The 24,191-nt window shown below is 28.0% G+C and overlaps 2 protein-coding genes across 2 annotated transcripts in view; both read left to right on the forward strand.

Annotated features, from left to right (window-relative positions):
• The window catches only part of LOC136983196 (coiled-coil domain-containing protein 112-like), a 372,297-nt gene that overhangs the window by 104,740 nt on the left and 243,366 nt on the right, over window positions 1–24,191 (forward strand). The gene's annotated exons all lie outside the window — the stretch shown is intronic.
• LOC136983208 (thrombospondin type-1 domain-containing protein 4-like) overlaps window positions 1–24,191 on the forward strand; it is a 78,241-nt gene that overhangs the window by 11,058 nt on the left and 42,992 nt on the right. The window contains exons 4-6 of the mRNA XM_067279895.1: window positions 11,626–11,716; window positions 11,800–11,899; window positions 13,010–13,146. Of these exons, the coding sequence (XP_067135996.1) occupies window positions 11,626–11,716; window positions 11,800–11,899; window positions 13,010–13,146 (328 nt within the window). The remainder of the gene's footprint in view (window positions 1–11,625; window positions 11,717–11,799; window positions 11,900–13,009; window positions 13,147–24,191) is intronic.

The following is a 24,191-nucleotide window of genomic DNA, read 5'->3' on the forward strand; positions in this document are numbered from 1 at the left end:
TAAACTATCTCTAATATATTTAAAGTAAATGTACGCTCTGTGTGCTCTAAGAGGAGCTTTACCCCCATAATCATTGTGGGTTCGGCCAGGCCCACTATGTGGGGGACGTCGGATGGTGAGGGACGGGCCCGACATATCCGGGACTTTTAAAACGATGGGATATTCTGTTTTTACTGTCTTTGATGAATTTTATTAATTGACAACCAAGAAATCTGGAATTTAAATAAATTTTAAAATTAATTGGGGCGAGAAACTTCCCTGGGATTTTTCGTGGGCGGTCAACATGTCGGGCCCCGTCTCTCACCACCTGGCTGGGTCCCTAATGTGCACGGCGATGGGTATGGAAAAAGGAAACCTTCTTATTGCCCGCGGGCGGAAAGAGCCAAAGATAAAAAATAAAAAAATGAATTCGTAATAAATATCTAAAATTTTATATATTTTAAGCACCAATAAGTCATAATTTCAATGTATACAAAGAGCTTTACGCCATAAATTTCGTTGGGAAAGAATACAATAAAGTTATTTTTAGAGTTCGTATTATAAAATAACCGAATTATAATGAAAACTGAACGGTAATTTTGGATAATTTAGATGATAAAATCGTTTGAAAACCACACGATACGATAAGATCGTTCATTATCTGCCATTAGATCATGACCAGATCGTCAATTATACAGAACTGATTTGAGTTTAATAATTACTATGTTATCTAAATACTTTCTATGGAGTCAAAAATCTAAAAAATAATACATTTCTGGTGTTTTATTTTTAGATTACTCGCGCTCTTATTTCCCGCAGGCTGTATAACAATGGCACAGTGGATAAAACCACCGAACATTAAAGTCGCGGGTTCGTGCCCGAGAAACGAACTGGCCACGTGGCGTTTTCTAGGTTTTCTTCACGTGTATAAAATTTAAATAGGAACCAATTTCCGGTAAAAAGTCCTTCCGCGAGACGCTCCATAACTAGATCTCCCCTATATATATATATAAATATTAATAAATCCATTTTTAAAAAAATGAATGTATTTTTTTCTAAAATTAATAAATCCACCTTTTTTAAATTAAAAATTTCTCAAATCTTTAGATAAATTAGTTTTATCTACAGTACAGTAAATAAAACAAAATACGATTAACTAAAATACTTTAAAATATTTTATATATTTATTCCTAGATGGCGCTAAACGTTTAATTTGAATTTTAACGGATTTAAGGATTTAAATTTTTTACTCATTCTAAAAAAACTTGTTTATTAATTTGAAATTTCATTAATTATGTGCATTAGTTTTTCACATCATTACACAAAATTTATGGTAAAAACAATACAAATAAATTATATATTTTCAATCATAGTTAAACAATGAATATGGTAAACAATTGAAGCAGTAGCGTAACCAGGGCGTCAAACCCCTTATCCTTGTAAATAAACAAACGAAGAAAATATCAAATAAGCAGAGGAAAAAAATTGAATAAGACAAAAGACATGCATATAGAATAAGTAATATCTGCAGAACTAGTAGCTACGGGAGTAAGTGTTTTCACGTTCTAGTTATGCCACCGTGTTGAACATAAACAGTATATTGAACAGGAAATTTTTTTAAATTTTATCTTATTTTTTTAATAAAAACTTTTGAAATAATTTTTTTTCTCTTTTTAGGAAAAATTACTTAAAAAATTAATTTAAAAAACGAATTTGTGAAAATTTTTCCTAGGAAGAATACAAATTTCAATAACATTGTACAGACGAACATGCCTAACGTTTCCATATCGATTTTTTTAAAACTTGTGAATAAAGAGAGATATTTTGGTATATTTTTTTTTCTAAGTAGAAATAACTCTATGATATGAAGTGAATGTGTTGCAAGTTACTGGCCAATGTTTATGTTCCTATATTTATTTTGTTTTTTATTTTTTTTATTTTTGATATTTACGTTTGGCAATTTCTTCTTCCACATAAAGACAAAACTTTCATAAATAGTTTCTATGTTTACGCGAAGAAACTTTTTCTTCTTATGAATTTTTATTATCGAATAGTTTATTTATGTTATGAAATATTAAAATACAAAAGCTATTTAATCAATATCGACGATAAATTCAATTATTAAACTTCGACTCCTTTCTATACTGATACAAAATAAGAATAAATTACAAATAGGAAATTTAAAAAAAAAATTTAAATAGCAATTCCTGATGATTATTTTAAAAAAATTTAGAAACATTAAAAAATATATTAATTATTATTATTTAAATATAATAAAAATAAAGTTCATTCACCGACCTCTAATAATTTATCCAGCCACAGAACCTTGGGGGTCGCTATCGATCAGATTGTAGCCATTGATTTAGATTTAGATTCAGTTTTTCAATGGTTAACTCGCTTTTGGGTTACCCCTAGTATATTATATATATTTATAAAGAAATAAATTTATTTAACTGACTTTTTTAGAAAGTAATTAAACATATTTAATTACTTAAAAATCATTTTTCCTACAAATGTTATCAATTAATGGGTTTTTAAAAATAAAACTTGCTTTTTCAAAAACGATGCTTTGTATTATATGGTAGGCTATAAAATAAAATATATTATATATATATGATATATATTTGGAATAATCCATTTATCTTTGTATATGAAACTAAAGTGTTTTTCAAAATAAAAAAGGAATGTCTTCAAAATTAAAAGCTTTATGCTGTTCTTCCAATCACTTACTCGTGTGATCTTAAATCTTCGTTACTACAGAAAGTAAGGGGGAAAAGAATTTCTTACAGATTTTCTTCAACTTTCTGAATGTTTTTTAGTTATACGAGGCAATATATAAGCCATAAGATGATAGGACAGTTTCTATAAATTCATATTTCGACGGAGAAGCCGTTGTAAAAAGAACGTTATAAACTGATATTTGTATATTCCAATAGGAGGACGAATATAACAATTGAGTAAATTTCCTTTTCATTTTTTAATATAAATATATTAAAATCTTACATTGATTTTCACATTCCTTCACTTATTTTTGTATTATTTATAGATTTTCAGTCTGAAGTAGAAGATTAGTTATCATATTTTTAGAGTTTATATTAAATTATATATATAACTCTTCTATTTAAATATTTGACTAAACGATCGAAATTTCATCTTCCTTGTGATTTTATGAACTTTATAACTGAAGTAAACCTAAATGATTTTTTAGTATTAATTAGAATACAGTAGAGCGTCGAAAAGTGGAACCAATTGGGGACTGGGGTCCTTCCAGTTAATGATTTGTTCCAGTTTCCGACTTTGTACGAAAAAATACATTAACCTGTCCGATGTTCAAATTTTTCTCCGTTGCGTGTCGCTTCGCGTTGAATTTTCGTCGATTTTAAGCCTAACGAAAATGTTTATAATAATCATCGAGGCTATCGTATCGTTAAAAATTATTTCTGTATTTTGTACAAACAAAATAAATATATTAAAGAATATACAAAACATGAAAATTATACTTTAGAAGTAAATTTAGTATCAAAAACATTCGATTCAGCACGACACAGTCCGACTGAAAATCGTTCCACTTTCCGGCCATTCCACTTACCGACGTTCCACTTATCGACGCTCTACTGTACAATAAAATTAATGTAATTATTGTAAAATGATGCTACTTAAGTATAGACTTGACTTAATCTTTTAAAATACTTTGTCTTCTTAATTGCTCTATTTTTTCATTATAATCGCGATTAAATTACCCATCTGGGTCTTCATATTAGTTACACGAATGCTTTTTACTATATCTTTTTGTTTTTTTAATTTGCTAACAATTACAGTTGTTACTTAATGTTATATACCTATATACGGGTGTTAAAAAGTATACAGCATCCAAATGGTAGATAGTGCACACCATACTGAGTAAAAAAAAAAAAAAAACTTAGTAAACAGATCGAAAACTTGTCGTTTCTAAGGTATTAACAGTTTTTATATGATTGACTTATCGGCTTCTACATGTCGCTTGCGACGTGAAAGACAGAATAATCTTTTCAAATCTTTTCTTAGATATTTACGGAAGGTGCTCCACCTGTTTTACTTCCATTTCCGTGTACTCCTGGTATTTTACAGAGTCGCGAATTCTCAAAAATTCCAGGTTTTTGTCGAATTGTCTATCTCAAAAGATTGCGCTTTCGAGCTGTGCTTTTGCTTTTTAGCTCAGTTCAGTGCGCATTATCTACCATATAAATGCTGAATACTTTTTAAACACCCCGTAGACATATTAAACGTATCATAGTTTTATAAAGTGAAAAATAACCTAAAATTTTGCTGAACTGCAAACAATTTTTTTTGTTCGAGAATCAACTTACAAAAGTAAATTTGATACATTAATAACTTTTTACGTATAGCAAATTTATAATAGTTAAATATACAATTTAAAAAATGTAATTTTAAATTTCTTTGTGTTTATACTCCCATTTTTATGTTAAGTTTACGTAAAAAAATTATTTAAATGTGTGTCTTTATGATATTCATAGCAACATATAGATAATGGTTTAATAAAATTATCAAAATATAAAATGAATACTGTATTTAGTTTCATTTATTTCTTTTGTAATCTCTATGTATTTAATTCTTTATATTTTCAATAATAAGCGTTTAGAAGAGCTATTTTCTTTGAATATTTTCTCGTGAAAACATGGAAGAAAATGAGAAAAACTTTATTAAAATAATAGCAATAATAAAAGAAATCAGTAATTTAATAAGACTGCAATCACTGTATAATGATTTGAATTGATAATGTGATTTATTTAATTCATTTTGGTAAAATGAAATATATATTATTTAATGTGTATTAAAGTAAAATATTTTTCCAATTCTCTTCTAATTAAGAAAGTAAATGTAAGTAAACAATGAAAGAAATGTACAATTACCGATCTAAATGAAGTAATGCTTTTTATAATATAATTTTAATAAACAATATTACATTAAGGGGGAAAAAGACAAATATTACAGGTAGATAACGTAGCAACAGAATTAACTACAAGTACACTGGACTCTGGCTAATCCGGCCTTCCTCGCACGATGTGTGTCGGATTACCACAGGCAATGAATGACATCACCTGTTGCCTTCTTTACGATTGTGAACTTACGTACAGTTATACAGTAATTTTATGTTTAATTCTTTATTAAATTTAATGTTAGAAGTTTACTGTACCTGCTGTATTTAGAGAAACACGAATAAGATACAAACAGAATGAGGGAGTATGCCGGATTAGCGAGTGTGTCTGTTTTGGATACGGTCTTTATACATACATTTTATTCTATTACATGCTATTGCTTACAAAAATAGAAAAATACCGGAGAATCCAATTTCAATACTGAAGGCATAGCGTAGATGTAAGCTTAAATAAATCTGGAAATTAATAGATCCGGTAGACTATTCCCACGAAACCTATTAATTAATTCTTTACAGATTAATCCTTTCAGTACACAAGTTCTAAGAAAATAATTTATGCTTAATTGTGTTTAAAAGGTAATAAATATGACATTTATAAAATGCAGTGTTTATTATCTTTTAAATTAGATGATGATTATTTTTAAATTTTATTTAACCGTAGTTTAGATTAATTAATATAAGTCTTTTTAAAAATTCATTTAATATTAAAAGTTCTTTTAGAGTTGTTGTCTCGCAGACAAACTAACTTATAATAACCAATTTAAAATTATAAGAGGGAAAAAAATCAATAGCGGATCCAGAAGTCTTTAGAGGAGGCGTAGAAAAGGAAACAATGCGCCTTACAAAATTTTTACTACCCGAGGCTTTACTCGGGAATAATCCCCGTGCACCCCCCAAATCCGCCCCTGGAAACAGCGATAATAAATAAATTAGAAAATTGATTACGATACTCTTAAAAAGAATTATTAATACAATTTAAAATATCTTAAAATAGTTTGTAATTTGCTTTAAATGTGTGTATTCGTGTAGTTTTGCACAAATTTTCTTCTAAAAATAGAACAATTTATTTCAAGAAGTTGAATTTTAATAAAAGTACAATTAATCTCCAGCATTTAATTCTCCGAAGGGCCATTATAGTTGAACGCAACACTTAATTAACCGAAAATTAATTACGAAAAACAAACTTTAACACTATCTATTGGGAATTGAAGAATAAATAAGAGGAAAGAGAATGGACTTATAGCTCGTATCTCTAATTGCCAGCAGAATCCTTATGATTAAAAACAATCTTTATCCAGTGATTCCAGGAAGATATTAGCATCCGGTTACTGCCACCTACATTCTCTCATAAAAAATTTATAATCGTTGTCCGATGATAACTGTCTGTCCTCATCTCCTTAATTGCTTCGTTACACCCACGTTATACCTTTCACTCCTCCGCTAGCTCAGCTAAATGCTTGTTCTCTTTATCATTTCGCTGAAAATATCTGATCTCTAATCTTCATTGAAGTTCTTTTATGAATTCAAAAGATTCTCCCCAATTTCACTTTTCAAAATTTGACCTACCAAACAACTAGGTTTAATATTTATTTTTTAAAAAAAGGAGAAAGAAATGCTTCTGATATCAAATTCTACTTTCTATGAATTATATCTTTTATTCGTTGTTCATTCTGCTGATAAACTAGTAGAGAAATGACAATCTTCATTATATGAATGCACGTGACTATTTGGAACCTTATACCTCACTATATTTGGAAGTAATTGATTTTAAGTCAAATAATTTTAAATAATTCAGCAAGGTTTGTTGAAATGAGAGATCGTATTATATCGCTTTAAAATTAATGTAGATATTAAATTTAGGAGACTATAACTGATGATTTTTTAGTAGTAATTGGGGGGTGGAGTAACCACCACCCCTGTATTTCTTAATTTACTGGAGGAGGTGGAGGGTCTATAGCTCTAGATTGAAGAAAGGAAGAGAGAGAGAGAGGAAGGAGAAAGTGGATGCTGTGCAGAGATAGGATAACAATTTTCTAAGATTTTTGCTATAATAATTACATATTATTTCGATTCAGATTTTTCGTTTTAAGCAAATATGTTTAAATATAAAACAAGATTATAAACATTTTTTCATTATTTTATTAGAAATTTTCAAATTATATTACGAAAATAAAATATTACTAAGCATCTAACTACAAAAGAATTATCCCAAAAATGAAAATCTAAAAAGACTAATTGGATAAAATTTTAAGCAAGTTCTACACTTATAAGTTTGTTTGTTCGAAGTATTTAATATTTATTCATAAATTCTAAGATAATTGTTTCTAATTAATAGATTCGTTCTAAAGAGATATTTGAAATTGCAATCTTCGCATGTACGTGGCATGCCCTTTTCACTAAAGTTTCATTTATTATCTTTCTACATCAATTACTATAATCGCTTCGAACAAACAGGAACAATTTGTTTTATTCATTAAGGCTTTGTAACTCTGTTGTGCAGGAACAAACAAACAAATCAATACTTAGCTACTCTTTCACAAATGTAGATCGAGCAAATATCAATATAGTGATGTCATACTAGATTGATATTCTAAATTAGACATAAATAATGAAATTTGGCCCAGCTGGCATTGATTGATCTAAATAGAAATTTATTCATTTAAATTATTCATATTTGAAGATTTTAAATTTATCTGTAATAAGAATGGTTGTAAATTTATAATTCCTTTTAAAGGCATATTAAGTCATCTTGCGTATAAAGTGAATATTCGAACGTACACATTAGTATTAAATATTAATTACTTATTGAAATTATAACTCGAAAACTGCGATTAAATGATAGATTCATATCCAAATTAATTTACCTATATTAATACTTAGAAACTGTAGGCACGTTAATGTATGTTGAAACTTCGCAATGCATTTGCAATAATTACTGTTTATATAAAATTAATTACTTATATCGATCTTATTAATAACTGTATTATACCTATTAAGTTACGTATAAACTTTTGAAAAAATATCAGTAACTGTAAACCAAAGCGTTATCTACAGATATATGTTCTGCTTGTAAAGTAAATTAATAAAGTTAATTTACAAAAACATAATGAAGAAGCTATCTTAAGAGGCTCTAATTTCTTTATTTTAGCGTACAAAACACTAGCTTTAAGATTTTTCATTTAACATTATAAAAATAGAGGCACTTAGGTTAGAACTTAGAAGTATTAAACAAAGAAAATAAAGATAATTAGCAATTATGGATAATGGAAATTGAACAAATCGATGGCGAGCGAAGAAATTAAAAACTTCAAATTGACATTTGCTGCTCCGAAACAAAGAAATAAAACGTTTTCAAACAGAACATGTTTGTCGTGTTCTTTCAAAGTAATGATAAACATGATTTATTGCCTAAGGACTTATAATTTTCGAAAGAAAAGAAAAATAATCAATAACATAGACAATCTTTTAAACAATTACTTAAAGTATATATTAACAAATCTTAACGATAAAATTAATACGACTATATATATTAAGCCATAAATTAAATTTGCTTGTAAATGATATTTTATGTTAGAAGCTCAAAACATGTAAAGGGGCTTACAAACAATATGATTTGCACTGTATTGCATTATAAACTCATTAAAACTTGCCAGACTTGATGGACAAAACCGGTGTTTAATGAGTTTGCAATGTGCAACTACATCACAATTAATTGGAAAATATATACACATCCCAGAATTAGATGAATATATTTCAGAAGGGATATATTGAAAATAAAACGTTCGATTAATAATCAACATTTTATTATCTCAGATGTATAATTCATATCATTCATATGAATAATGAAACTTGTTATATGAAAATATGCGTAAAGTTAACTACAGTAATTATTCTGAATGGAGAAACTAATATCTATGCAGAGTTTTAAATATTCAAAATTGCCAATGTATGCGCTATTGTCTATCTGCAAACTTCGAGTTAGTTAACGTGAATTTCTGCTCCAGGACTTAGCGGATTACATATATATTGAAGAATTTACAAAAGAATTTTGGTAGATGAAAGAAATCAATGAATAATACAGATTTCTTAGATGAAAAAGTAGGAAAAAATATTCAATGTGCGGTATAAACATGTGAAAACTTGAATTAATGTTCCTTTCGTGTTTATACTAAACTCGCCGAATCGTATCGATCGAGAGAACTTTAAAGAAAAATCAAATACTTCTCCAGGTTAAATAAATAATTTATTCATGTTTATTCTTTTTGAAATACAATTTCATAAGAATTTAAAGGATTTGTTATTTTTTAATGTACAAAAGAAGAGATAATGCTCTTAATAAAGCTATTTCCTCCCAAAATATAGATAAGTTGGAAAGACTTTACGAGTAAACAGAAAGCTAAACTGTATTTATAGAACATCTCTGATGATGAATGCATTCAAACTGTAGAAATTATTGGTCTCTGTGAAGTGAAAGATTAGGAAGTACTGAGAAAAATGTAGGAAATTTATTATACTGTATAAGAAAATAAATAGAGGAAAAATAATGTATCTTTTGTTAGAATATTGAAATGCGGGAGCTTGTTTAATGGCTTGTTCCTTAGACTGTTTATTGAATGAATTACAATAAATAATAAATTTTTCAGTATTTATTCTGATTCTTTCAGAAATAATAAATTATTTATTTTTTACTTTTAACATGCAAATGACAATTTACGAGTTAAATATTTTACCCAAGGAAATCACATTAAGTATGTAAATAAGTACATTTTTATAGGAAATTAGCTTTTACTTAATACTTCACATTAGTGTGTTTGCTACAACAATATAATATCGTTACTACCCAAAAATAATTGCTTAATTTTGCGTAAATAAAAATCATCTGTTGTATGTTCTCGGTATCTGATTTTAAGCTTACATTTGATTTAATCTTCCATTGAAGTGGAAGAATGTTAGGAGTACAAAATTTCGGATTAATAAACTATGTAATTTTTATACGATTTCTTGTCTGATAAATGTAAAACTATTATTTTAACTCAATCATAATGACTGGAACTAGGAACTAGAAAACTGAGACACACGAAAGCTATTTGATATGAACATCTTTGGCATTGCGCGAATTTCAAACATGATTAAAATATCCATGGCAATTTGTTTATGTAAACACAATTTACAGAAGCTTGTTGTTATGGCAATACTTTACTGTTTTAAGTTTATGTATAATACCAAATTTCGAACAGATTAACATCTGGCGAATTGTGCAGCTAAGGAAGGAGAACGAGATCATTTGTGGTTTCGGGATTATCCTTACTTAACTGAAATAACGATATAATATATTGGTTCAATTGTGATCGTTAAGATATGTAATTTAATAGGTTTAGGATGTAAACAGAGAGATTTCGTCAAGTTCATAAGACCAGCTACGATGATTTGCAAAGAATTTCTCGATTTATAAGAAATCTTATCATATATAGTGTATAGTGTAAAAATTGTTTGTTATATGGAGAGAATGTGACGATATTCATTGCCATCGGCAATGTACAGTACGTATTCATATCCTGTTTACGTATTGTAAACAAATACATACTGTATTTGTTTACAATACAGTATATACAACACTATAAATCAACTATATTCGATATACTATTAGATATAGTTGATTTATACATATATAAATTCTACTATGTAAACATTACAAATAGATATTTCTTTGTAATTTGAAAAGTAACTCAAGGTTTTTTCTAGAAATGTACTTATTTTCTCTGTAGTTGTCTATTAAGTTTTGCATTTTAATGTTTTTTCAACTGAGTGTATTTATTACGATTATTTTAATAGCTTGATACATTGCTGAGCTTTCAACGTTTAAAACAAACTAATGAAATAAAAGTAATCATGCTCTAAATTACGTATATGACTCAGATACAATAAAAATAAAAATCGTAATATAACCGACAGCTAAAAATTAAGTTTAATCCGATGAAAATTTCGAGAAATAGAATCAGTAACGTAACCAGGGAGTGGCATAGGGGACCTGCTCCACCTTACTCGAGAGATAGAACAAGTAGCGTAACTAGGAAGGGAGCTTTGTAAGTAAATAAATTAAGAAGTCAAATAAGTACAGGAAAAAAATTAATGTGACAAATGCACTTATACACACGTATATAAAATATCTAAGAGTTTACTCTTCATTCACTGCCTTAGTATTTACATCCATAATGGTACAGGGATGAATGCAGGTTTTCCCCACCCCCAATATCGGTTTTCGTTGCGCTATCGTGTAGACTAGAAAATTAAGTTACAATCAGTTTTCACGAATTATTTTATAATTCGTAAAAACTGATTTTGTTTTAACTAACTTTGAACATTTCAGATGATTATAATGTAGTATAATATTAATAAATTTGTTTTTTTTTTAAAATATTACCAATTACTAGTTCGTTACATTAAGTGTTAAATATAAATATATTAAGAACAGGAAGAAAATTTCTTAGTGTGACGATAAATTTTCGAAAATTTTACTTGAAGGGGGGAAAGACAATTACTTCGCTATTAAATTGATCATCGTGTGCAGAAAAAGAAAGTTTTAAACTTTAAATGGGAACTGGAAATTTCCACGTAATTATTTTCATCTTTTATCTTAGAAAAAGTTTTGATACGTCATTATAATTCAAAAAGTAAGAACTTTTATTAAAACATTATCGATATTTTTCTAGAACAACCGAAGTCAATTACTTACAAAAGTCGCAATTAAGAAGAAAAAAATGTTTTGGAATTAAAAAGCGTTATGTTGTATGCCAAGAAAAGGTAATTTCAAATATTTTAAAATTATTAATTCTCGTATTTTATAACGTTTTATATAAATTATAAAATAAATTAATTTTCTACAGGATTGCCCAGATCCTAAGGATTATCGTGCTCAACAATGTTCTTATTTTGATACGAAAATATATCAAGATCAGTATTACAAATGGATTCCTTATCTTAAGAGTGAGTTTGGAGGAACAGAGTTTAAATAAAGTAAATGTTAATAAACTAACAAAATAACTTATTGTTTAAATTTGTTAGTTTATTAAAATATATATTATCTAAAATATGTATCTTATAAAACATCATATATATACAAACTGAAGCTAAAATAAAACTGTTTACTTGTCAGTAAATTTGACTATTGGATACTCATAAAACATTAAAAGTTTAATTACGAGTAGTAAATTGCTTCGGGTCTTTTGTGGATTATTTTGATATCAATTTATCGTCTCTATAGTTTCAAATTACAATGTAAATTTAAATGAAATTTAGAAAAAGAAATATATTTCAACATGTATAAATTAGTATAAACGTAAATTTTAATGAAAATGTTTTTAGTTTTTCTTATTTTTATATTGCAAAACTAATTTCTAAAATTAAAATTAGTCTAGATCAGAGATGAAGAAATTGCGGCCTTTGGGACTTTGTCGTCCATTCTTTGCTCTTTTACTTTTTAGATAAATTAATTTAATTTTAATTTTAATTTAAAAAATGTCTTATTAACTATAGTATGATATTTTAAATATTTTTAGTCATTTTGCTTTATTACTTATTACAAGCTTATGTTAAATGTATAACTTAACTTATGCAACACACACCAGTACAATACGCATCCTTATCAGATCCCTCTTAAACGAGATGCGGTCTTCCGATTAAAATGGTTCCCTAATGTTGCTCTAGATATTAATTTATGTATTAATTAAGACAAGTTTAGTAAAAGATACAAAGAAAATAATTTTATAGCTGTAAATGAAATAATAAAGGTTGTTTTTATGATGGGCTACGCAAACCTAACTAAGGGCGATCTACTTACGAGAGTGTTTCCAAGGGAGACTTTCTATGGAAAATGGTCATATTTAGTTGGCACGTGACAAAAACCCGGGAACTTCACGTGGCCACCTCGTTGTTGGACGCGAACCCATAACGATTACCAACCAGTGTTCGGTAGTTTTATCTACTCGGTCATAGTGTATTAAAAGTATTATGTTTAAGAGAAATCTTGTTTAAAAAAGTTATTTATGATTAGCGTTAATAGCTTAGTTCTAATAAGTTGTTTTTTCAAAATTTCAGCTCCCGAAGATTGTCAATTAAATTGTCGTCCGACTAATAAAAACTTTTTCGTGACATTTTTGAATAAAGTCGAAGACGGAACATCTTGCTCGGGAAATAATTTCGAGGACAAGATCTGCGTGGACGGACAATGTAAGGTAATATTTCTAAACCTTTATTAAGTGGTGAATACCAATTAAAGAATTGGATAAATCACTGTATAAATATGTAAATTCGATTGCTCTTAATCAATTCTGTTATATAGAAATCATTTCAAAACAAAATTAAAGTTTTATTATAATTTTGTGAAATTCAGTGTTTCATAATTCTTATATATTGATATATATATATATATACAAAAATTGCTAAAGGTCAGTTAATTCAGGTGCATTTTAATACGATTTTAAGAACAGCTGACTTTTGGGGTTTTTCTGCAAATTAGCCTATTCATGTATAAAATGAAGATTTAAAAACCACAATATGATTTGGATAAGTAATCGATCAAATTTGGATTCAATTATAAAATTTCTATCGCTGTACTAGAATTGAGAATGCATTAATGTATATACTGTTGTAGAAATTTCTTAATCTAGAAAGAATTCCAATTATTATGGAGTTCATTAAAATTTTATTATTAATTTTGTTAATATTTACAAATATTGCAAAAGACTCTACACTCACTTTTTCCTTAAAATATTACGCCATAATATTAATTGTTATTAAATTAAATTTGATTTAACTTCAAACAATTGCTTTCTATTTTGAATTTACTTTTTATTTATTTGCAAAATTTATTGTGAATATAATTTCGGATTAAAATTATTTCTGTTTTGCACTAAAATTGTAGGTTATATTTATGAAGAAACAACCTTATGTGTTTTTCTGATAATTCTCTTCTGTTTAAACTTGCAATTAATTTAACTATAGAAGCTTCAGATGCCAGAGGAAAAGTGGATAAAACCACAAAATACTGGTCGCGGGTTCGCGCCTGACTGACGTCTGGCCACGTGGAGTTATCCGGGTATTTTTAACGTGTGTATCGCCTAAATAGGGCCCAGTTTCCCGTAGAAATTCCTTCCAGGAGGCATCTCCTAGGCAGATCCAATAAATAGACATATTAGAAATAATAAAAAGTAGCAACATAGACTTGCATTGCACTACAAAATTATCTTCTATAATTTATATTGATTGTATTTGTATAAAATGAAATGAGGTTATTTAAAATTATGTAACGATTAAATTACATTATTTTTTCTAACAGGGCAATTGTTTCTAACTATTATGGCATAATGACAATTTATCATAATATATATTTTTAATAGTTTATTCTTTATAAATTTATTAATACTTTTATACTGAAAAGTTACTTTAGAAGAAATAATAATTCGTAACTTTGGGTAAATTTCCTAAAATTATTAATGTGTAATGGTGAGTGTTTCGGTAAAGTTAATTTGCCTTTCGTTCGATACAACACGGATTATAAACTACGTTTGAACATTGTAGTGTAATAATGTTTATTTAACTTAATGAACTTCTGTAATCAATTCGTTCTAAATGATCTATAATTTGTTTTTTTAAGTGTGAAATGATTGCTGTTTGTTTTAAAAGTTATCACGATGTTACGCCTAAGGCAATCGAAGCGATTTTCTCTAATCAAAACGATTATGTTTGAGTGAGTACATGAAAATTAAATTAATTAACGCTAGATTAGAAGTTTAAAGAATAGTTGTCGAATTGTAGGAAAGTTCACGTCAACCGCCGAGCTAATTTGATAATCAAACTATTGTGACGATTCACTACAATCCTTCGTTCTTTGATTCAATCATTGACAATGTTTATCAGAAACTATAAATAGCAACAGTCACCAATAGATATAAAGGAAGAGGTGAATGCCCGTATTCTCCATTAGTTTTCATTCAAACTTCCCTTAGAATTAAAGTCAATGTCACCCTCTTAAGTTACTATAAACAATATTTCAATTAAAGTTTGAAATTTTATAAACATTTCTTTTTAATTATCAAAACAAAACTTTGAGAATGTTCAATACACGTATGTTGTGTGCTATGTTGTGTTTTGTGCGTGTTGAATGCAAATAATAAAATTTAATAATAAAAAACGATAACTTTTTTACTCGATTTAGAAAAACGACGAAAAATATTAAGTAACGAAAATGTCGTAAACAATTTGATTTTGTTGCATATTTTATGATTCGTCTAACTATATTAAAATTTATATTAAAAGGTTTCTCAATAAGTTGGGTGAATATAGAGATATCCGCGATACTTAATTAAGATGCACACTAACTAAAAAGTCAGATGACAGATTCAAAATAATCTCTTAGAGAAAATGATGGCTTCTGACATTACATCTTCATCTTTTTCCCACATGATTTACTTAAAACTAATCTAAAATTCTAAATATTATTTAGTTTATTCTCGTGGAACGACGTCCGCTAAATTAAATTATCTCGCTTCTGAAATGTTAAAAGAATTTTGATATCTTTCTTAAGGTGAGCAGTTCTTATTCGATCAACCATTATTCGCTTATATTATATCAAAACTTTTGCACCACTCAATCCTCTATGGTTCAATGTATCAATAATCCTCTGTTCTTTCACTGTTGATAAACCTTATGGACAAGAGGAAACTTTATTACGAGTATTTTCATCCTTTTACCCGATGTCCCTGTCTTCATACCATTTACAGCTTAGTAAAAGAAAATTTCAATTTCCTACTGTATAGATAATCTACTTTTCTTTTCAACAGAATAGAAAAAAAGAGGCAGAAAACAATATTTTACCTGAAAACATAAATTGAAAATATCAGATTTCTATTTTATCGAAGATTTTCTTTTTTATTGACCTACATACTTCACGGCTAAATAAAAAAAAATCATTAAATTCGAACACATTTTAAATAGTAATGAGAAACTTTTAAATTACATTTTATTCTTATATTAATCTCAATTTTAAAAAATACTTAAAAATTATTTATTTTCAAGCATTTTAGAGATAAATGTATCTATTTTTTTTTGTTTTTTAAAGTCTTGTTTCAAGTTACCTTTTGTTTTTCGCCAATTTTTTCTTTTCGAATGGGAAATTCAGATTTCTTTGTATATTGTCATCTCTTATAAAACTTAATTTATTAGTTTTTGTCTTTCCCATTTGTTTCGGATGATAACATAAGACAGACGGTATCCAATGTCTGACGCGACACTTCAAGCAGATAAGAGGTCGACATTAAACCACTCGGTCTCTTATCATGGATGAAGTAGACAAGGGCGTTTCCTGTCTCCTATTTCGATGATCCCTTCTTACCCATGTGCACATTTACATGCCCTATATTCTAATATTCCAAATATAAAATGTCGATTTTATTGTTCCTGTATTTTCTATTACGTAAACGATTAAAATCTTCCGTTTTCTTAGAAGTTTAAAGCATTAATTTCCGTTGTTAAAATTGTTGTAAAAAATATAATTTACATTATAAAACATATTTATAAACTGTATACGTAACTTGCTGTATACGGAAGCATATTAATTATACATAACTTACTATAAAAATGAGGAATTGTGATTATATTTTTTCTTAAAGTATAAATATATTTAAATGCTCGATATAATTTTATGAATGAAAAGTGTTTACTGTTTATGGCAACAATAAAATTTAATATTATCCCGCTGGAAACTTGTGGATTGTAAGGTTAAATTTAATCTCTGGAAAGTCTGAACTTTATTTTCAAAGCTTTTAAAAGCAGATTTCATACTTTTTTGAAGAATGTTTAAAGGCCAAACAAAAAAGTTATTCTCTGTCCGACAGCAAACGGCACTTTAGCGATAACACTATATAAAGGTTATGACTCAATATCTATCTTTTTAAAACTTCCAGGCAAGTTTATTCCTGAATGACACGGATAATTTATTTGCTTGGAATTATGTGGATTAGTGTTTTAAAAATTTTCTATCAATTAAAAAAAAAAATCAACAATTTGTTATGAAATTTATGCCACGTGCGAAAATTTGCACCATTCGTTTTATTATAATCTTTAAACGTTCTTTTTGTATTTTCTTTTTTGAACGATGTAATCAAGTTTTTTTTTTTTTTTTAATTTTGCAGCATAGCAAACAAGGTAAATTAGCGAATGTAAATGACTAATTGTTTAAATTAATCAGACAATTTCGTCAGATTTTTCCTTCGCGAAGAACTGAAAGCAAACCAGTCGAAGGAAATTATATTTAAAATTATACCGTAGTTTTCTAATGTTTCTATAAATTAATTTTCTTGATTATCATTTTAATAAATTTCAAGTAAATACCTGTATAAACCGCAATCACACGGTATTTAATCCTTTTTTTTATGGCAGGTTTCTGTTTAGAAAATGTTTTATTGTATTTAAGTAGAGAAGAACGCTCATATTATTATCTAAGATGTTATAAAATTTAAATGAGAAATTAAATTTCAATTCTTAAAATATTTTTTTCAATAAAAATTATTGAAATTATTACAAACCACGTGCAAAATTCAGTGAAAATCTATGAAATGAATTGCATATTGTAGTATACTTGTCTGAAGACAATATTGATTGTTCAGATATATCAAGATTAAATGTTATATTAATTTAAATTTTACACGTGGGTATTCAATCACGGACAGAAACAAGCAAACGAGAGACAATGACAACAAAACGTTTTCAGGAAAATAGGAGCAATGAGGCTAGATGAAGCAACGAATACCTGAAATAAGAAAAAGATGTAACGCACAATCGATAGAACAATGAACAGCACACAAGAAACTGAAACAGGAACAATACGTACAATGAGGACATGCGTAGGAATTAATAAAGATGTCTTGTAAATGGAAAGAGGAAGAAAAAAAAAAAAACAAACAATTCAAAGACATGAAGGCGAGGATGAGGATCTGTCAAAACAGGATATCTACCTCTAAAGCGAGAATGTACAATTTTTATATGAAATTAAAACTTTTCTCTGCTGAGATCATAAAGGCTATGAGAAATAAGCTTTACTGAATATGTTTTATATATGGTTTTAAAATATAAATACAAAAGCTAAATTAACTAATTTAAAATGAAGATATTTCGATCGTAAAAAAATAAAATATATTTATAGAAAATGAATCGCTCGTATCAATATCAATAGTAATGCTTTTGAAACTGAAGCAAGATCTACCGAACTTGCTATAAAATGAAAAGTTTCCGATGTTATCAAACAGTAAAGGAAATCGGACCAATCTTCCAACCATGGTTATACCACTTGATAAATTGCAATATAGAGATGAAAATTGATTATATACCAGCGATGGTATCTTTGTTAGAGTATTTTTTTTCATTGGAAGTTGACATCTCCATTAAAGAAAGAAGTAAAACATTTGGCTTTTCAGTTGAAATATTATGGCACAGATCGTAGATGATACTTGTATTATTACTGCGGCAAATATATTTTTTAATTGTTAAATTATACCTTCAATTTTTTAATTGCGTAATTTATAGATTACAAAAAGATTTAAAGAATATATGCATATATTGGTTTAATGCTTTTTATTTTGTTGACGTGAACTCTTAAGTTAGAACAATTTAGAAAAGCATGAGAGCGACACACCAAAGAAGAATCTAACTAGACCTTTCTGAAGGAAGTGCGACACGCTTCCATGATGCCATGCGAGTTTCCAGAACGTTACTATCAAAGAACTGTAAGTCTCATAAATTAAGCAGTGATTACTTTATTTTTTCAAAAGTGTTTCATTTAACGATGGTACTCTGTCTTAGGAAAGCATATTCTATCTCTAGAGCTTTCCTTGATGTTCCCTGTTTGACCTATCTACCCCTAGACATTAGGGTATAAATTTTCATCTCTTGTTTATTTTTAACTAGTTTTCCAAAGCGAAACAAAAAAAATATATAATATATATATAACAATTTCTTTATGTGTATTGATTCTAAGAAGAAAAGAAATTTCTTCAGGGCAATTTTATTTTTGTGTCTAGAATTTTGTTTTGTATTAAATACATATTAAAAATTAATTTTATAAATATTTATTCTTTATTTTCTTCTAAAAATTACATTTTAGAAGAAAGCGACTTTTCATTTAAATTTTAAATAATATTAAAGTCAAATATCTAGAGAATTAGAAATTATATAATTACTACTTGTTTACATTTTCATTGGTTTAATGTTTCAAAACAAGATATTAGCCTTCGGGAATATCAATTTATTAAAATTATATATTTTAATATTTATTTTTATTTAAGAATTATTTAATCAAATTTAGCTTAGTTCAGTAAACAGTAATAAAAATAAATTAATAAGCAATTTTCCTTCATTTCAAGTACATGTTACATGCTAGGTAATGTCATTTTCCTTAAGAAATGTGAAGAATATTAAATCTAATATCGTAATGGTGTTTTTGTAATACACTGTTTTCCATAAATTAAGGAACATATGGTAAAATGGCGAAAAGTTGGCTAAATACAGTTCAGTATGCACGAAACTGGGATATGTTACAGGCCAAAGCACGTAGCATTGATGTACTGTACGTAATGCACTCAAGTTCGTTTGCATAGGTTTATACAAATGCGCAAGAGTATAAAACCTGATCTGCTCAGTGCAGAGATATTTTCTCGAAGTAAAACATTTGGGTACAGGTCATCGAGTTCATCTTAGTCTATTAACTATTAGCGTTATTATTACAAAGCTGGTAGCCAATATTATTGTCAATAAGTCGTAATAGCTTGTCGCTCTAACTGATGAGGATGACATGCAAGCCTGGTTCTCGCCTCCGGTTATGTCGGATGGAAATGTTTTGAATATTCCACATTAAGTCGCATTGCAACAATATTTTGCATCCCTTCGTTCGTCGAATGCAGCAACAATGATGTCACATTTATACTGCAAAGCCGTAATGTCCGTGTAGAGTGCAGCATGCACACTCTCCTGACCTAAACCCTATGTGCCTGTATGGGACGCTCTTGGGTAGGCGCATTGATGCCATCTAACTGCTTTTGAAATGGGCATAGCTGTCTGTAGATCTCATTATGAACAGCGTGAAACATTGCTGTTAGGGGCAACCACACTCCTAATTGAGATCTTTATTTCTATTTAATTTTGATTCTGAATTAATGCTTTTTCATTTGTACAGCTAATACAAAAGGTAAATGCTTTGTATCAAATATTTTTGTCCTTTTTAGTAACATATGGTACGATAAAGGATACCAACAAATTTTATTCAAATTGCAAATATATGTTTTATTACAACGATATTTTTTTAGATAAATCATAGCGATTTTTCTATTTGTTGTTAATTTAAGGAAACCAGTGCAATATATAACATTGATATAATTGAATGTATGTAATTATTATAAATAAATATATTTCATGCTCTAAGAAATATTGTAATTAAATTAAATTATAATAGATATAAAAATTTTGAGGTGATATTGGGAAAAATAAGATATTGGAAAATTTAACACGCGAAAAGTTAGAATGTTTAGATTTTAATGAAAATTAATTACTTTCCTTATATCAGTTTCCATTTTATATAGTTTTCATTTGAAGATAATGTCCATAAATTATGTAAAATATAGTTTATTTGAAGGAAAATGTATTTTCAAGTAATTTTCAGAAAAAGAAAGTTGCGATTTTGTTATATAGGCCATATATATATATATATGTACCGTTATGCCGAATACATATATTGTATATGCACACTAGAGATGTGCTTCCCATAACGACGGACGTAATTTCAAAAAAACCATTAAAATGTTTTGTATTATTCCAATGATGTAACATAAAACTATCGCTACTTCTCAAATTAATTCTTGTTCAAATATCAAGTCTAACTTAACATCATTTGACAAATATGAAATATTTTAATGACTTTCTTTAAACGTAGTTACAAGTTATGGAATACATTAAAAAATATACTGTATAACATCTTTTTCAGTTTACTTTAGCAGCAGCTAGATAGAAATACAGAATCGAAAATAGAATTGTTAAACATTTTTATACTGTATAATATATAACGGATATTGAATTATTGAATTTATATATAAATTCAATATTACATTTACAGAATTTAAACCTAGTTTTCAAATTCATAATTTTCAATGTTTTTAGCATTAAAACGATAAGAAACACTATTTAAAATATTTACTCAAACTGTCTTAATAAGTATTTATGTACAGTATAAATTGTTTATTTAAGGGAATGAAAATGATTATCTTAATATATTTCATAATTAAAACACGGCATGGAACTTCATCTTGATAATAATAATTATTATTATATAGTAAATAGTTTATTATAAATTAGTTTCTATAAACTATTTTAAAAACCCTTGTTATCTGATATATAAAATTCCGAACTATTGTTTTTTTTAAGAACGTAATTCACAGATTCAGTTTACATTGAATTCTATGTAGACTTAGTTCTTGATTTTTGATTTATTGATGTTTATCTACTAATCCGAATATCGGCTTTTCTTCTCAAGTTCCAATGTTTGTATAACAAGTCAATCCTAATCGGATGAAAATTCGGATACCTTTATTGTCTTTTTCTGTAAAAAGTTACTATTTTGTTTGTTATTCAAGTATTAAAATGCATAAATAACGAGAAAAGAATTTGATTTATTTATTGTACAGGTTGTTATAGCACCGAATATACAGTAGATGAAAATTATTTTTACTTCTGCTCGTCACAATTTCGAAATTTTAGCTAGTAAAATTTTATATTTCTTTTCTAATTCCTCAAAAATGATATTTTTACAGTCCAATTCGGCATAAAATTTGAATAGATTATATTATTTGTTTTCGTATTTTTCAAACGAAGTAATCGATTCCACAATAGAAAATACGAATATTTTTTCATGAAAAAATATCGTCTTTCATTCTCCATTGTTTTATTTAATTACTTAAAGATTATTAAAATATTTAAAATGCTTAAAAAGTCAGTTATATAAACTACAATAAAATGCGCGTCCTGGAAAATTTTCATCTTAGTGCTTATAATTACATGAAAATTCAAAATGTTTTTACACTTATTTTTGTAATTCATTATTTATATTTTACCCTGAAAAATTTTAATTTTTGTCATTTAGAATTAAATAAAAATTTGTAATTTTTGTCAATATTTTTATTTAAAAAGTAATTTTTCCTTTTCCACTTTTTTTGACCTGTGGATACTCAGAGGGCCTGTTTTCCATACCAATCTTGGATTCAAGCCTATAATGGGAGCACCGAGCAGTGAAGATGGGGACCACGTATGCAGGACAGATCGCTCATGAAAAATTCCTGGGGTTTCTCGGTCACCCGGATTTGATTCCGGATTTTCTCAGAGAGATAAGCTGGCACCTTAACTGGTTAGATGCTACGGGACTCAATTGGAAACATGGACCGATCTGTAGAATCTTAAATCTATTATAGACTTTGTTTATATCTCTATATTCCTTCAGTGTCATCTGCACTGTGTTGTGGCTCCATTTGCTCTTCTACATTTTTGACATAGGTTTGCCGAAATAATTATATAATGCACCTGTCTCTTTTTCTGTTTCGGCTTTCTTTGTTTTGGCTTTAGCCTTCTTCTTACCTTAAATATTTACTTCCGAAGTCCCTTAGTCTTTTATCCATATTTACAGAATCCACAGAATCTTAAAAAAATTCTATAAAAAATAGAATTTTTTAAAATAATACATTCGGAATTTATTGAAAATAATCAATTATTATTCTCATTAAAATAATTGAAAATATTAATTAATATGAAATATTTTCCAATGACTATAGATCCAGTGAAACTAATATAAGCGAGAATGATTGCCAGAATTTTTATAAAATGAATAAATAATTTAATATTGTATTCTTATTTCACAAAATAACGTATGTTATATTTGATGTTTTATATTATGTCGTAGTATTTCATAATTTATATGTTTGAACGTTATTTTCAATTATTTTATTATTATTATTTTATTTCGTGTGACCTAATCACAATATTTTTTTAGCTGCAATTTTAAAAAATTGTAGATCAATAAATTCCCACTGGCGTCTATCTGACTGGCTGTCTGTCTGTCCTTCCTCAATCTCTAGAATGGAGTTAGGCAGATGAAAGATGAGACAATGTATGAAAAGCTTAGGTGTGGGAGGCACCGATTAATTACTGTATAGATGCACTTCCAATTTGGACCGGAAATCACGTTGTTTCAATTTAAAAACTTTCTTCTGAATGGAGTTAGATAAATGACCGGAATGACTCCGTTGTTAAAAGGAAAAGTATGATGTACAGGGGCATGACACTACTAAAATTGAAAGCATTGTGACGATAAATACATAAATGTTAACGAAAAATTATTTAATCGACTAGCATTTTCTGCAAATGCTAGTATTGCCAAACTTATACTTATAATTTATACATTATATTAATTCTAAAGAAGTTATCAGAACGAAGTTCTAAACACGACTGTTACAATTCTTTACATCTCTATCTTAGAATAATAAGACTATTTTACGCGCTACTGTTCAATTATATGTCAGTTATGACATAAAACAATGTGGATACAAATAACAAAAATATAATGTTTGAAAACTCTCTATAAATTTTAATGGGAGATAGGAACACCAAGTCAGGCATATTTTTTTCATTAAAATGTATGGAAACAAGATTCGCGAACGGTTGCAGCGCGATAGAGTTTTGCGACGAGGTCATTCTCTAAGTCAATGTAAGTCTCGTACAATCGATGATGATGTCAAACGTAATGTGTCCGGTTTACGAATGCCAACATCAAACACAAATTAGTTCTCCATCCCACTTCACTCTAGACAATTGCAGCGGCGCCAAACAACCAAACAATGCCCTTTAGCACCAATTGCAGATTAGAGGGGGTACAAAAAGGAAACAATATGCCTTACAAAAATTTTTACTACCCGGTCTTACTCGAGTAACTCCAGAACAGGGTGCAACTACGCCCCGTTCATCCCCCTAAATCCGCCATATCTAACGCCGAAGGATGACTGACGTCTGCGGACATACTATACATTTGTGGACGAAAACTGTTTATTTCGGTGTTCCCTATCTCCCATTAAAATAAGTACAGAGAATTTGGAGACGGCCTGTATTTAATTAAAATATTCGTAGACGAAGAGCGTGTTACAATGAAAATGAATGCTCGTCTTCATCAATTGTTACGAATAGTTGTATTATT

Source organism: Centruroides vittatus, unplaced genomic scaffold (genome assembly GCF_030686945.1).
Source record: "Centruroides vittatus isolate TY-2023 unplaced genomic scaffold, ASM3068694v2 contig_878, whole genome shotgun sequence".
Classification (NCBI taxonomy): Eukaryota; Metazoa; Arthropoda; class Arachnida; order Scorpiones; family Buthidae; genus Centruroides; species Centruroides vittatus.